The following is a 13327-nucleotide window of genomic DNA, read 5'->3' as shown; positions in this document are numbered from 1 at the left end:
GCGATTTGGTAATGTCTAAAGCCGATAACAGATATTTTTGGCGGTGAATTTTGACGTTTTATAGAACAAAAGTTTGCAGTCTCTACTTATATATGTACAAATAAAAAAGAATCGTGCCTTAAAAGCTAAATTTCGTATAAATTAATTATTTGCTGAGCAAAACTATATATCTTCATTAAAATTCAACACGTGTTACAGTTTCGCCAACTAATTCTTTGGCTTCATCAGACACTATGTGATACAGGATAACTGTACAATCATATATACATACAACAACTAAGATATCTTTCTTCTCTTTCTAAATTTCGTGATTTCTTCTTGACTTTCATGACCGTTTTCTGATTTCGTGACTTTCGTGACCGATAGACACCCTGGGAGAGCTATGATCAGCGCACTGCGACGTCATGTCTCCAACAGACACATCTGCAGCTTTCTAGACCTAGTAGCCGTCACGTCTTGTTTTCACGTGACTCCCCAGTTTGCCTCACAACGCTGGTTGGACGCCGGAAATTGGAAAGCACCGTCCGTGAATCAAACACGGGGCCACGTGGACACAAGTCCAACGCTTTAACCACTAGATTACAGTGTTCCCTGTGTATATGAATATAGTAAGTATTAAGTGATGTATTGGCTTTACTTACGAATTTAATGGGAAGTTTCGTTTAATCACATGCATAAAATGTTGTTGTTGTTTCAAGAACATATAAATACATAGTAATTTTAAGTGTTTGAAGAAAAAAGGTCAAGATCTTTAAAAAATGGAGAAATTTGAGATAAAGAGCTGAAGAGTAATGCTATACAAAGATTGCAGAGAAAGGAGCAACATAAACATAAATAAAAAGATGCAAACGAAAGCTGGCGCATTAAGCCTCAGTAGAGAGAAACAGAAATAGCATGACTGGTCTTTTATTCCGGCATTCATAATGAGCTAATACTGTTGGAACGAAAAGTTACAAGAAGTCCTGGACAGCAAATACAACCAACGGAAGTACCTAGAGGATTAAAAAAAAAAAAAAAAAAAAAAAAATGGCTACATGAACAAAACACTAACAGCAGAATAGACAAAATGTGATCTTTCTAGGTTGTTACCAACGTTTGCTAGAGGAACAGAATAAAATACAGTAAAATTTCGTGAAAAATATGCGTGAGTGGTCGTATAAAATCAAGGGAGAAGGCGGTTCGCAGACTGAACGGTAACATAAGCATCACTAATGATTATTTCTGTGAATTAAATGTTTATTATTCTCTTCGAATCTGAACAAAAGTAATGAGAAGATAGCACAAGGAGAATTGACGGCAATACTTCCAAAACAATTTACATTATTTCTATAGTTAAGGAAATTATCAGAAAATATAGCTCTTCAATTTTTTATATTATTATTATTATTATTATTATTATTATTATTATTATTATTATTATTATTATTATTATTATTAAGGAATGGCCCTACACATTTAACATGCATTAAACTCGTTGCAGAAACTTTTGTTTTCGGACTGCTATTTGAATGTATGTGTGAGTACTCAATTTTTGTTAGAATCCTTCTCCTACCTCATTTTAAGGAATGAGGAAGTATTTGAGGGAAGGGGGAATGGGAAAAGGAAGTCGCGTAGTTGTTTGTTCAAGTTCAGCATCCCTTTTCAGTATCAAGACTATACAAGAGGTGGATTTACAGTTTGAGATGAAATCTGAACTACCATAATATGTCCTCTCAAACCGGGAATCGAACCTGAGCAACATGCACCACAGACGCATACGCTAGCCACTTGACCAATGGGGAGAAGAAAGAGGAAGGTGTGGCCGAAAATATGTCGAAATAGGTAACTTTTTTAAGTAGAGCATCTGTGTGCTATAGAGATATTGTCTAACGCTGAAGGCTGGGCGGTAAAGAACGCAAATAAAATTGAAGCATCAGAACTGTCAAAAGATCAAATCTGTGAGTTACCATCACGGCTGGATGTTGAGAGGTCACAAAACTTGTATCTATTTTAGAGCAGTTGAAAGATCACAAAAATTGTATCTATTTTAGAGCAAAGTTTTACATAGGGATTCTGTACACATCACCGGACGAATTTCAAAACCCATTCGATTTCAAATGAAGTAAGGGTTTGTAAAAATGAAGTTTCATCAGCCTCTGTAGGGCTGGACTCTGGTTATTGATATTAAACAATTTGCTTATAAGGTTTAGAGGAGCACCTTGGCTGGAGTGCAGACTGACAGCTTTGTTGGAGATAGACTAGGAAGGCACCCTCCTTTTGGACCAGAATCATATTACTTGAAACCTGTTGTGTTTTCAAGTTGGATAGTATTATGCTGTCTTCAAAATATCCAAAACTATGCACCAAAAGCTCTTTCCAAAGAAACAAAATGGGATACAACTCATCTTGCCTATTGGTCGAGTAGAAGTCTGCTAGTGTTGGAGTGTATTGGTGGAAAGATTTTTTCTTCTTTAAGAATCCAGGATAATGATAATGAATGAACTAGTGAAATGAAGAAAGTGGGAAGACAACGGGAGAACTCAGAGAAATCCCACGCACACGATGTTTGTCTACCACAAAGGCCACTCAGCGCGACCTGGGATCGAACCAAGAACCTCACGCATCAGAGATGAGCATTGAGTCTCGCGACCCCTGATAAAAGGATCGTGAGGTACAATAAGGAGTATGTCAAGAAGATCTTTTACTATGTTGCGCCAAAACATATTAATACTGTATATGTAAAGAAACGTATAGTTCTTCATTCTCAATAGTAGTGATATATATATCTTCCGAGCTTTTACGAACCCGTGTTATTGTTTACGAACCAGTCTGTTAGTTGTTTATTGAAGTTTATCGTCCTTATTCAGCATTAGAGCTATATGATACGTGGATCTACAGTTTAAGAAATCGTCACACGCAACAGCCACTAGACCAGCGATGAGAATGGTCAACTTGCGTAAACTTCCTTAACAGCAGTGTTTTTCATCAAAGAAGGATGTGTCTGGTCGTGTACTATGCATTCATTCGTACCTTACTCAGTTTTTCGACGTTTGACAAATAAAGAGAGCCATAGATTCCTGAAATAAGTCAAAAAATTAATAATTTTCGGTGTATCATAAGTGAGATTTCGAAGTTGTTATTGGGCGACAATGTGGCAGAACAGATATAGGTTCTTCAAATGGCCAGGGCATAGGGTGAGGATCTTTTAATACGGTGGGAGTGGGAAATCTTGAAGCGGAAGTTTTTAATACTTCTGTTAGGCTTGATTTGGATGTCAGTCTCGAAACATCCATTATTAAATTTCTCGTCCATATCTACGAAAGCGACTGTTGGGTTGGAGTAAGACCACGGGTATTTATCTGGGCAACAGTTGTTTAGCAATAGTAAAAACAGTATTTGTAGTGTTCACTCATACTTAATACATAAAGCGAACAGTCTTCATGCAAACTCTCTGGTGAAATTGCTGAAATAACAAAAATACTAACATTTCGTACTGTCCTTTTCATCGCAAATTACAATGAATGTTGTAAAACTGTGCCAATTAGAAAGGATTCAAATGTGTCGAACTACACTGAACTTTTAAGTTTATAGCCGAGAATATGAAATGACTAGACTAACGGTATCCGACTGTCGTTTTTAATTTATTTATTTATTTCGGCACATATAGCAATATTTCGGAACCTCATTCTGTTTCCTCGTTCTAGAAAATAAAATAAAAATAGGAACGGAGTCTTTTCTCTCATGATACATACGATCTTGTAATAAGAATAGGAATTAATCGCTTTTATAACGTCTACAACATTTCTTTAGATTGATATCAATTTCGGCCAGTGCATTCTGTAATTAAACTGAAAATATGAGACTATTTTCATACATCTGTGACTATGTGCCATTACCAATTATTTTAATTTTGTCGTTAAATACATATTATTATTATTATTTAACTTACCTGTCGGGACTAAACACACAGTGCGCATGTACAGGTATAAGGCCTTTTTCAGTTACGTTCAATCTATAAAATAATACAAAAGAACAAACATTAGTATACAAGAATAACAAACAGAAGTCTTACATAAACAGAGAAAATCGTACATGATTTTGGCGCGGGAGACTTGGATTCAACTTCCAGTGGAGCTCACATAGTTGGGATTCCACGTTAAGCTGAGGATCCACATCTCATATAGGCGGGTGCTGAAAATGAACGTTGAGCTCCAAACAAAAGGAACAGTAATATAAATTTATTAACAGCTTATTGTCAGTAACTCCTGAAATATAACCACAAGATCACTCATTGGAAGAGCACACACCTACGTGTGAAAGATCCGGTTCGATCCCCAGACCTGTAAATTTCTGATGGACAACATCGTGTCCGTGAATTTTCTCGGGATTCGCTCACATTCGCACAAACTCTATCATAATCATTCACTTCTATTGATCATTCGCCTCCTTTAGCATACAACAGGGCGTAATCGTAGGACATAAAACTTAAAAAAAAAAAGAAAAGAAAAGAAAGAAAGAAACTCCTGAAACAATAATTACTCCACAAAATTAGTCTCGCTGCTTCAAAGATTTTTAATTTTTTTTCTTCTATTATATTTTATTACCGTCCTACATAAGAATTAAAAGTCAGTATGGCAAAATGAAAACAGCTTCACTTAACGTGTGCTCACACAGCACGCTAAAGAAACCTTCCCGACACAATTTACCCACTGACGGATCTCCAACAACAAGTTGAAGAAAGATAAGCAAAATCCATTAACAGTGTCTTAAGAACAATGGTCTCAGTTCAGCTATTCCAAAAGCTAAAAGAAACGAAAACAGGCTTAATAGACGAAAGTATCTTTTAGTGATAAAAGTTAGAGATAATTAAAAACCTATTGTATTACAGAAAACCCAACCAAAAGGAAACACCCAATAATGTAAACGAAAACGTAATAACTGAGAAAAGTTACGTCGTGCACCTCAGAAAAAATGGGTCAATATTAAAAAAAAAAAAGAAAAAAAAAAGAAAAAGAAAAGAAAAGAAAGAAAGATGAAATGTATTTTGATTGATACACAACTAAATATCTCGTGACTATTTTTCGGCGTAATTACTATGATACTCCAGACATTTTTGGCAGCGTTAGTACAAGCTTCGGTATACTCTTTGTGTAAAAAAAAAATTCACCTAAGAGAGCAGTCAGTTTAGAACTGATGTCTTGAGCACTTCGCTGTCGCTGAAACGTTTTGATTCAAGCCACTTTTTCAGGTAAAGAAAAAAAGAAAGAAATCGCTGGGGGATGACGTTGTCATAGATCACAATAATTCCAGAGCGTAACATTCCTCTCCGCCAATTTTGAATGGCATGTCGCAAATTATTCACTGTTTGACAATACGCACTGATTACTATTGCCTTTTGAATTACGTTCGGCTTCTACAAAATTAAGTGTGAAAAGCTGTAGTGTAACTAAGGTTGCATGGGTCTCCCGCGAAAATGTCAAAACCCCTTCCTTCTTTCCATATTCATGAATATATGTAAAATTTATACAATATTTTGTTTAGCTTTGAATATTCCAGCTAATTAATCACTACTTGCTCATATTATACAAATTCCACATTATTATCATTATTAACCTAACTTTATTTTGTTCCCATTGTTACCAAGACAGAAAGTAAAATTTAATTCACTCTCAGCTGAAAATTATTGAATGTTGTTAAATCCTTTCTGTTTACAAGCAGAAAAGGAGGTATTTGCATCATTGTTAGTTACGGAGAGAGTAATATTTAGTTTCTTCCCCCAAATTACTTGGTTGACTTTGGCTCACTTGGTAGTGATTAGATTAGGTTAGGTTAGGTTAGGTTTGAATTCCAAGTAATCGTTTACAACGGTTCACTATAAGCTATAGTACCGGCTCCGAAGCAGTCGATAAATTTGGGAGAGATACTAAATGCCAGTGGCGAAGTGTTATCCCCTAAGTAGGGCAGACCCGATAATCTAATATTCCCATTTAGTTACACTACAAATATTTTATAGTGCAGTTCATATATTCTTCTGTCTGGGATTTGCAGGAGGCAATTTCATCCTCACTTGCTGTTTTCATTTCCTTCATATTTGAAAATGGAGGTGGAGAAAAAGAAAGTACATTCTTACAGTTAGCTGTCAAATTTCTTGGATAAGCGTTTGTTACTTGCATCTCCCACTTTGAAGTAGGGGGAAAAATTCAGCTATTCTGAATAATTTCTGAGAGTGTATACCTAAATTAAACAGGTTATCACTAATATAAATACTTAATTCTACACAGAATCTTCTTACTTAATGTTAGAGAAATCATTTAATAACATATTAGCATTGAAAGATGCTTTCAACGCTAAAACTAAACTCCCAAAGACGAGCCTTCGCACCTTCCCAACAATGCGTGCAATCCCCAGCGATAATAGCTTCGCTCCCTGAGCAGCGTAGTCCGTAAGCCTGTCTAGTGAGCTGGTGAGGCTCAGACGGAAGGGTCTCCAAGTGTTTCCAACATATTATTTCTTTTACCGAAAAACCGAAATTTTGAAGTATTGCCTTTATAAAAGATCAAAGATAAAGAAAATATACAGTAGAAAACAGGGTAGGCCCGGCCTCAGAGCCTCATAGTACGCTTCGCCACTGCTAAATGTCATCCTTTCAAACAGTAAATACAATTCGCTACTTAACAGTGTAATTCTTTTTTCATATACTGAACGTAAGTAAATAAACAACCTCTCTGAGTATATTAATTTATTATTGCAAACGAACAACACATTTGTTCGGCTTGATTATATTTGTCAATTGGTATATATCTCATTTCTGTACTTTTTTTTTTAAATTAATGCTAACAATATTGTAGAATTATCCCAGTGTCTACACAGTATTCGCGGTAAATTATTTTTTATTTAGAACTAAACCGAAAATATTACATTATAGAACAATATTGATGGAAAAGCTGAAGTAATTCGAAACCTTAAAAAATATATATATATTTTAACATCACAAAATTCATCTTCGAAACTTAAATAAGCCCTCTTTTGGCGTTAGCCCCCGCGTTGAGGGGCCCGTTAGTTACGCCACTAATGAAAAGAATCTTAACTACTATATTTCTCTCGCTGTGGCTACATTATTCAATTGTGTCTTTACTAATGGCATTAACATAGATTTAAAATGGCAATACACATCCAATATTGGTCCCTGGTTCGATCCCAGCTCGCGCAAAGTGGACTTCGTGGTAAACAAACACCATGTGTGTGGATTTTCTCGAGGCTCTCCCGTTTCCTTCCACTTTATTCATTAGACTATAGCTTTCTCATCAGTCTCTTTTCGCCTAGTCGGCATAATAGTGGAACGTGAACGTAAAACTGAAAGATTTCATTTTTATATCCAATATTATGAATCTATTTACATCACAAGTTGAAGCAAAAGCGTTACCGTACCGATTTAAAAATGAACGTGTGTCCCGGAAAAGAAACCTAGGCCTACATCCCCCAAGTTACTGTTTAGAACAAGTTTAACTCAAATTTGACGTTTATCGTCGTTGCCTACTTATTAAACCCTTGCACCAAACTGCTAACTCTGAACTTCATTGATTAACGAGCGCAGACAACAACTAAGGTCTATGACATATACGTTAACACGATTTATCAGTTCAATGATTTCATGTATATATAACCGTAACATTGTCATTTTGCGAAACTTCATCAAACAAGATCTTGTGATTCATGAGGAATGACAATAACTATTCTGCAGAATCACATGATAAAACATAACGATCTCTGCTTATTACTACGCGAATAATACAAATTATTAAAGATCGAAGACAAGTATATTTCATTAAAATTTCTGAGAGAGAAAGATGTTTACTGAGTATATTACATTAATTGATTTTACCACCTTGCATTTTTACTTTAACGAAAATACAACAAAATACTCGTATTTATTGCATGAAGTAATAATTCAGCTATGATTGTTTTTAAATTGAAATTACACTACTTTCATTCTAACTGCCACTGCATTTCTTTCGGTTCCTGCAATCATTTCTCCCCACGAATGCGGTAATTGGCACGTACACACCACATCAACTCGATAAACAAGCTGCAGACGTCAATATTGACAGTTCACTGGTACATCACAAAATTCTCCTTACATTTAACATGAACTGAAAACAGTAAAGTTGTAACACATACCTTCGAATATTTTCCAACTATATTATTAACAACTACATGCCTACTTTATTTTCTGACAGGCTAAGCTACAAGCACTACGACACCCAACACTATGCAGCACTGCAGCAGGATGCCATGTGTAAAAGTGTAACACGGGAGGTGTGAAAACAATAGCTGCGTCTGGTTGGGTAACGTGCACCACGTGATTGTTGGCATGGAAACAATTTTATCACTCGTCGAGAGATAATTTTGCCGGTATTGTGTGACCTTGCGGGATACAGACTTCTGCTATATCTGTTATTATAACATTGTACACATAACTTGTCAAGAAACAAAGAGATACAGTACACATTACATATAAAAGAAAAAGTAGTGTACACCTGTTCAAATGTAACCTTTTTTTTCTGTCTCTTTTATTATACAGTGTAATTTTGCAATTATTATAAAATAAGTAATTAGTAGGAGATAGGTGTGTCATCCGTTTCATTCAAGTTTTTTTATTTATTTATTTATTTTTTTATAATTATCACAATTGTAATCAGAGGTAATTGTTCCTTGTTTTAAGAGAAGATAAAAGTGATGACGCAACAATCTTATATATAAAAGAGAACGCACAAATCCTTTGTTCCCTCATCACGCTAATACGGCTGAACCAATTTCTTTCATTTTTGGGGGGTTATTAGGATTTGGACCCTAGATGGTTTTTATCATATCACTTTAATTTTTAATTACCAGTGTCTTGAGATAATTGACCATTCAAGTGTCCATAACGTACAAATCCTTTGTTAGTTCATCATAGGTAAAAATAAACGTATTTATATGCAACCCGCATGACCGTGTCACTCGGCGGGTTAACATAAATGACAGGCGATATAATGTTAACATTTACTGCAATCTACTATGGTTTTTATCATATCACTTGAAAGCGAAAAAGTAAAAATTATCTAAGTAACAAAGTTTATTGCGTTCCGGGGTGACCGCAGCGAAGCGGGGCGGGTTAACATAAATGACAGGCGATATAATGTTAACATTTACTGTAATCTTCTATGGTTTTTATCATATCACTTGAAAGCGAAAAAGTAAAAATTATCTAAGTAACAAAGTTTATTGCGTTCCGGGGTGACCGCAGCGAAGCGGGGTGAACGCTGCTAGTAGAAGAATATACTTGATTTTTTCTGTTTCTAGGCTTCCAAAATATGCTGTGTATCGAAAGTCTTAAGAACGGCTATGTCCGTCTGTCGATCTGTCGACAGGTATCAAAACAAAAACGATAAAAGGGTTTGAAGCTATTTCTTTGTAATCGATTCATCGTCTCAAAAATAATTAGGTTCCATCTCTACTCTTGAACATATAATCGAACCGGAAGTGCTTGAAATAAACCATTTCCGGTTTTAATATTGATGGGCATAAAGCAAAAATGGTAATAGCGAGAAGCAACGGCACCGACTTTCTAAAATTTATGTAGGTGCATATTAGTGCTGTCGAAATCGGTTTTTGAAAAAACCGAAAACCGGTTTTTGAAAAAAGTGAAATTTCATAAAACCGAAATGTCGGTTTTGAAAACCGCTTTTGCGGTTTCGGTTTTCAAAACCGCTTTTGCGATTTTCGGTTTTCAGAAAACCGGTTTTCTCAAAAACCGAAAACCGCAAATGTCACAAAAATTCAACAGCACTAGTGCATATCAATGGCGGGGCGTGTTAGCCTATATGTTTTCAGGGAAGGCACGATGATTGTTTGATTTATTTTTAGTTAAAATCTTTTATAAACACTATCATAAAGGGCTGTGCTGTGATAAAGTAAAATATACCGGTACTATAAAAATAAATTGGGGCTGCCCTAGCTCAGTCGGTAACACGGCTAACTTAAACGCAAGAGAATCCCAGACCTAAACTAAAAATTTTGTGAGTGCACCGAACCCACAAGACTATTTGTGTGGGTGCTTGGGCCCCGGAGCACCCACGTAGAAGCATTTTTCTGCAAAAAACTCGTAAGAATAGACCTAGATTTCATCGAAGATTATATGAGACGTCCTTTTTTCTGAGTATCCAATATTTTTAAACATCTATATGTTTATTTATAAATATTTGTTAGAAGTTTTTATTATTATTTTATTACGTAGTATGTCTTTTGGTAGGCCCGGAGGACTTTTATTATTATTATTATTATTATTATTATTATTATTATTATTATTATTATTATTATTATTATTATTATTATTATTATTATTATTATTATTATTATTATTATTATTATTAAGTTTGGGCCTGAAAATGTTTCTTCCATGTTTCTCAATCTTCAGTTTTCTCTTTTAACTTCCAGTATTTTCTTCTATTTTTCAAATCATCAGTCACTTGTGTTCTTCTTGCTATTATTTGCTGTCCTTCCATCTTTCCTTCTATGGCGATATAAAGAAGATAATTTCTTCGCAAGTACGTACACAAGTTGCGTTCAATCTAATTGGCCTTCCGATGAAGGATGCTGGCTAAAGCATCCTCTTCTCTCTTATCCGTTTTAAAATCTTTGTTTGTTACTCTTTCTGTTCATTTTATCTTTTACATCTTCCTCCAACACCACACTTCGAAGCTCTCTAAATATTTCTAACTTCCGTTATGTTCAGATCTCTGAACCATACAGTCCAATGCTCCATATATAGCACTTGACCAACTTTTTCCTTAGTTCTGTATTAAGGCTGCTAGTTAAGAGCGATCTCTTCCAGTCGAATGGCAATTCTTGACCTGATCTCTTTGTTGCAGTAAGCGTCTTTCGTCAAAATACTTTCCAGGTACCGTACTTGAAATTATTGTTGACAAATAATACCATGCCTAACCATAATACCATGTTAGAGGTCTAACATTAATATTGAGTTGATTTTAACTTTAGCGTCCCGTTCAGCAACAAGGCAACTGAAGTGGACTTATTGAGTAACGTGGAATCCGAACCACATGTGCTCTCGCCGGGAATCGAACCCGAGTCTCTCACGCCAAAGGCGCGTACGCTAATCGCTTAGCCACGAAGGAGCTCTTACGTTAATATTGTAGCAATGTTGAATTTCTAAAGAAATACAACACATTCAGTTGGATGCGTAGAGAAATTTAATATTTCCATTATCGGTATTGTGACAGTTTGTTCTATTTTACAATTTCAATATTAATTTCTTTTCAGTAAATCTTATGGTTATTGTACAGCATCGATTTTTAGGTTTACAGAGAAATTTCTTTTCCTCCATTTTCTCGAAAAATACATAAGCTTTTCTTTAACACTCACGCATATCATGCTGTTTAGCTCAATAGGTTCTATCGACTGGTTAGTGTTTCATCCTCGGACATTTTTTTCCGTTAAATGTCAATAATCTTGTAGAATCATATACTTGCCAAATCATTATAACCAGCAACGGCGCCGATTTCTGCATAACTTTGGGAAGAGGCAATCCGGTAATGTTCGAATCAATCTTTTTCCCGATGGGGGAACTTTTTCACACACACACATAAAGAGAAAATATGTACCGGGTGCGTTCACAAAGTTTCAAGACTGGTCTCAGAATAACAAATGTATTACACATTTTTGTACAGCAAACTGAAAGTTTTCGAAATACGTATGACCCTTGGGCATCAACACAGCGCTGCCAGCATGTTTTCCATTGTTCATAGGCTCCCTGAAAGTAATCTCGCACAACGCTGTGAAGGACCTCGTCGAAGCCACGCGGACCGCTGGAATCGTGTGGAATCGCTTCACTTTCAGGTCTTGGCATCCACCTTACGGCCCTGACCTCGCTCCCAGTGACTTTGTTTTGTCCCCCCGAATCAAGAAAGATCTGAAAGGGAAGCGATTCCACACGATTCCAGCTGTCCAGGCGGCTTCGACGAAGTCTCATCATAGCCTTACGCGAAGACTTATCAGGGAGCCTATGAACAATGGAAAATACGCTGGTAGCGGTGTGTTGATGCCCAAGGGTCATATTTCGAAGATTTTTAGTTCGCTGTACAAAAATATATAATACATTTGTTATTCTTAGACCAATCTTGAAACTTTGTGAACGCACCCTGTACGTAGGCCTAAATGCGTTGAATACATAGAGGCACAAATAAGTCTCGCCATTACTACCAAATGTATGGTGGACAAACACCGTGTGTGTGGGTTTTCTCTGGGCTCTCCCGTTTTCTCCCATTTTCTTCATTCCATCATTTCATTCATTTCTCATCATTACCGTCTCCTTTAACCTAATCGGCATAACCGTGGGACGTAAAACTTAAAGATTTCATTTCATTTTTTTACTAACAAATGTAAAACTATTTTATTAATGAATGTAAAAAATAAGGTGCTGATTAATAAATTTATATGAAAAGTTTGCTTTGTTGTAAGGAACTTAACTTACTCTCTCAACGAATTAATGTAAAGTGTGAGCGGTGTCTATTCTAGAATGATGTCTAGTACAGTGGTTCTCAATCTTTTTCCACACTTGCTGAACATCCAGAAAATCGCGACCACTTGTTTGGTATTATTATTATTATTATTCGTAGTAGTAGTAGAAGTAGTAGTAGTAGTAGTAGTAGTAGCAGCAGCAGCAGTAGTAGTAGAAATATCTAATGACTCTGTATAGCACTAAGTATTATTACTGCCGCTGGAGGTGTTGAGTGGAAGTCTGTCTCGATTTTAAGTAATTATTATTAAATTCTTAATGTTTTTTTTTTTTAATTCTAAAATTTCGCAACACACCTTAGAAGAATGCGTGACACACCAATGTGTCGCGACGCATCGGTTGAGAACCACTAGTCTAGCAGATATCTACTTTGCTTCGAAATGTTTGACACAAAAATCTTTTGAGCATGATCCATTAATAATCACAAATATTACACATGCTAGTACTTTTGTTTGAATTCGATTTCAAAGTCTAGTAAGTTTTCTTAATTATACTATAATCTCTGTCATACTCTAAAGAAGACATGATATTGTTTGTATTTTCACAAAGAATTGGTATATGTATAAACAACAAATCTTGTAAATTTGTTTTCTGAAGGGCCCATCTATGCGGGGGTCCACTGAGTTTGGACCTCCTCCCCAAAAAACTTCGTACAGTAACTCGATATACAGTTGCACACTTCGAGCTCCTCCGTTAGCGGTTAGCGGTTAGCGAACGCGCCTTTGGCGCGGGAGACCCGGGTTCGATTCCCGGTGGGAGCTCATGTGGTTCGGA

General features: G+C 36.0%; 1 protein-coding gene across 3 annotated transcripts in view; it reads right to left on the bottom strand.

Moving 5' to 3' along the window:
* The window catches only part of LOC145687238 (uncharacterized protein KIAA0513), an 87582-nt gene that overhangs the window by 41681 nt on the left and 32574 nt on the right, over nt 1–13327 (bottom strand). The window contains exons 1-2 of one of the 3 annotated variants that reach the window (XM_081760716.1): nt 8158–8313; nt 3929–3991 (exon numbers count right to left, since the gene is read on the bottom strand). Coding sequence is in view for 1 of the 3 variants with exons in the window: in XM_081760713.1 (XP_081616839.1) it covers nt 3929–3991; nt 7959–8008 (113 nt within the window). In the remaining 2 variants the exon portion in view is untranslated. Of the gene's footprint in view, nt 1–3928; nt 3992–7958; nt 8024–8157; nt 8314–13327 lie in introns of those variants that run through there. The other 2 variants (XM_081760713.1, XM_081760718.1) reach the window with 2 other exon arrangements.

This window comes from Thermobia domestica, chromosome 1, assembly GCF_964235325.1.
Source record: "Thermobia domestica chromosome 1, izTheDome1.hap1.1, whole genome shotgun sequence".
In the NCBI taxonomy this organism is placed as follows: domain Eukaryota; kingdom Metazoa; phylum Arthropoda; class Insecta; order Zygentoma; family Lepismatidae; genus Thermobia; species Thermobia domestica.
Note: the sequence above shows the minus strand (reverse complement) of the source record. Positions and strands in the feature narration are given on the sequence as shown.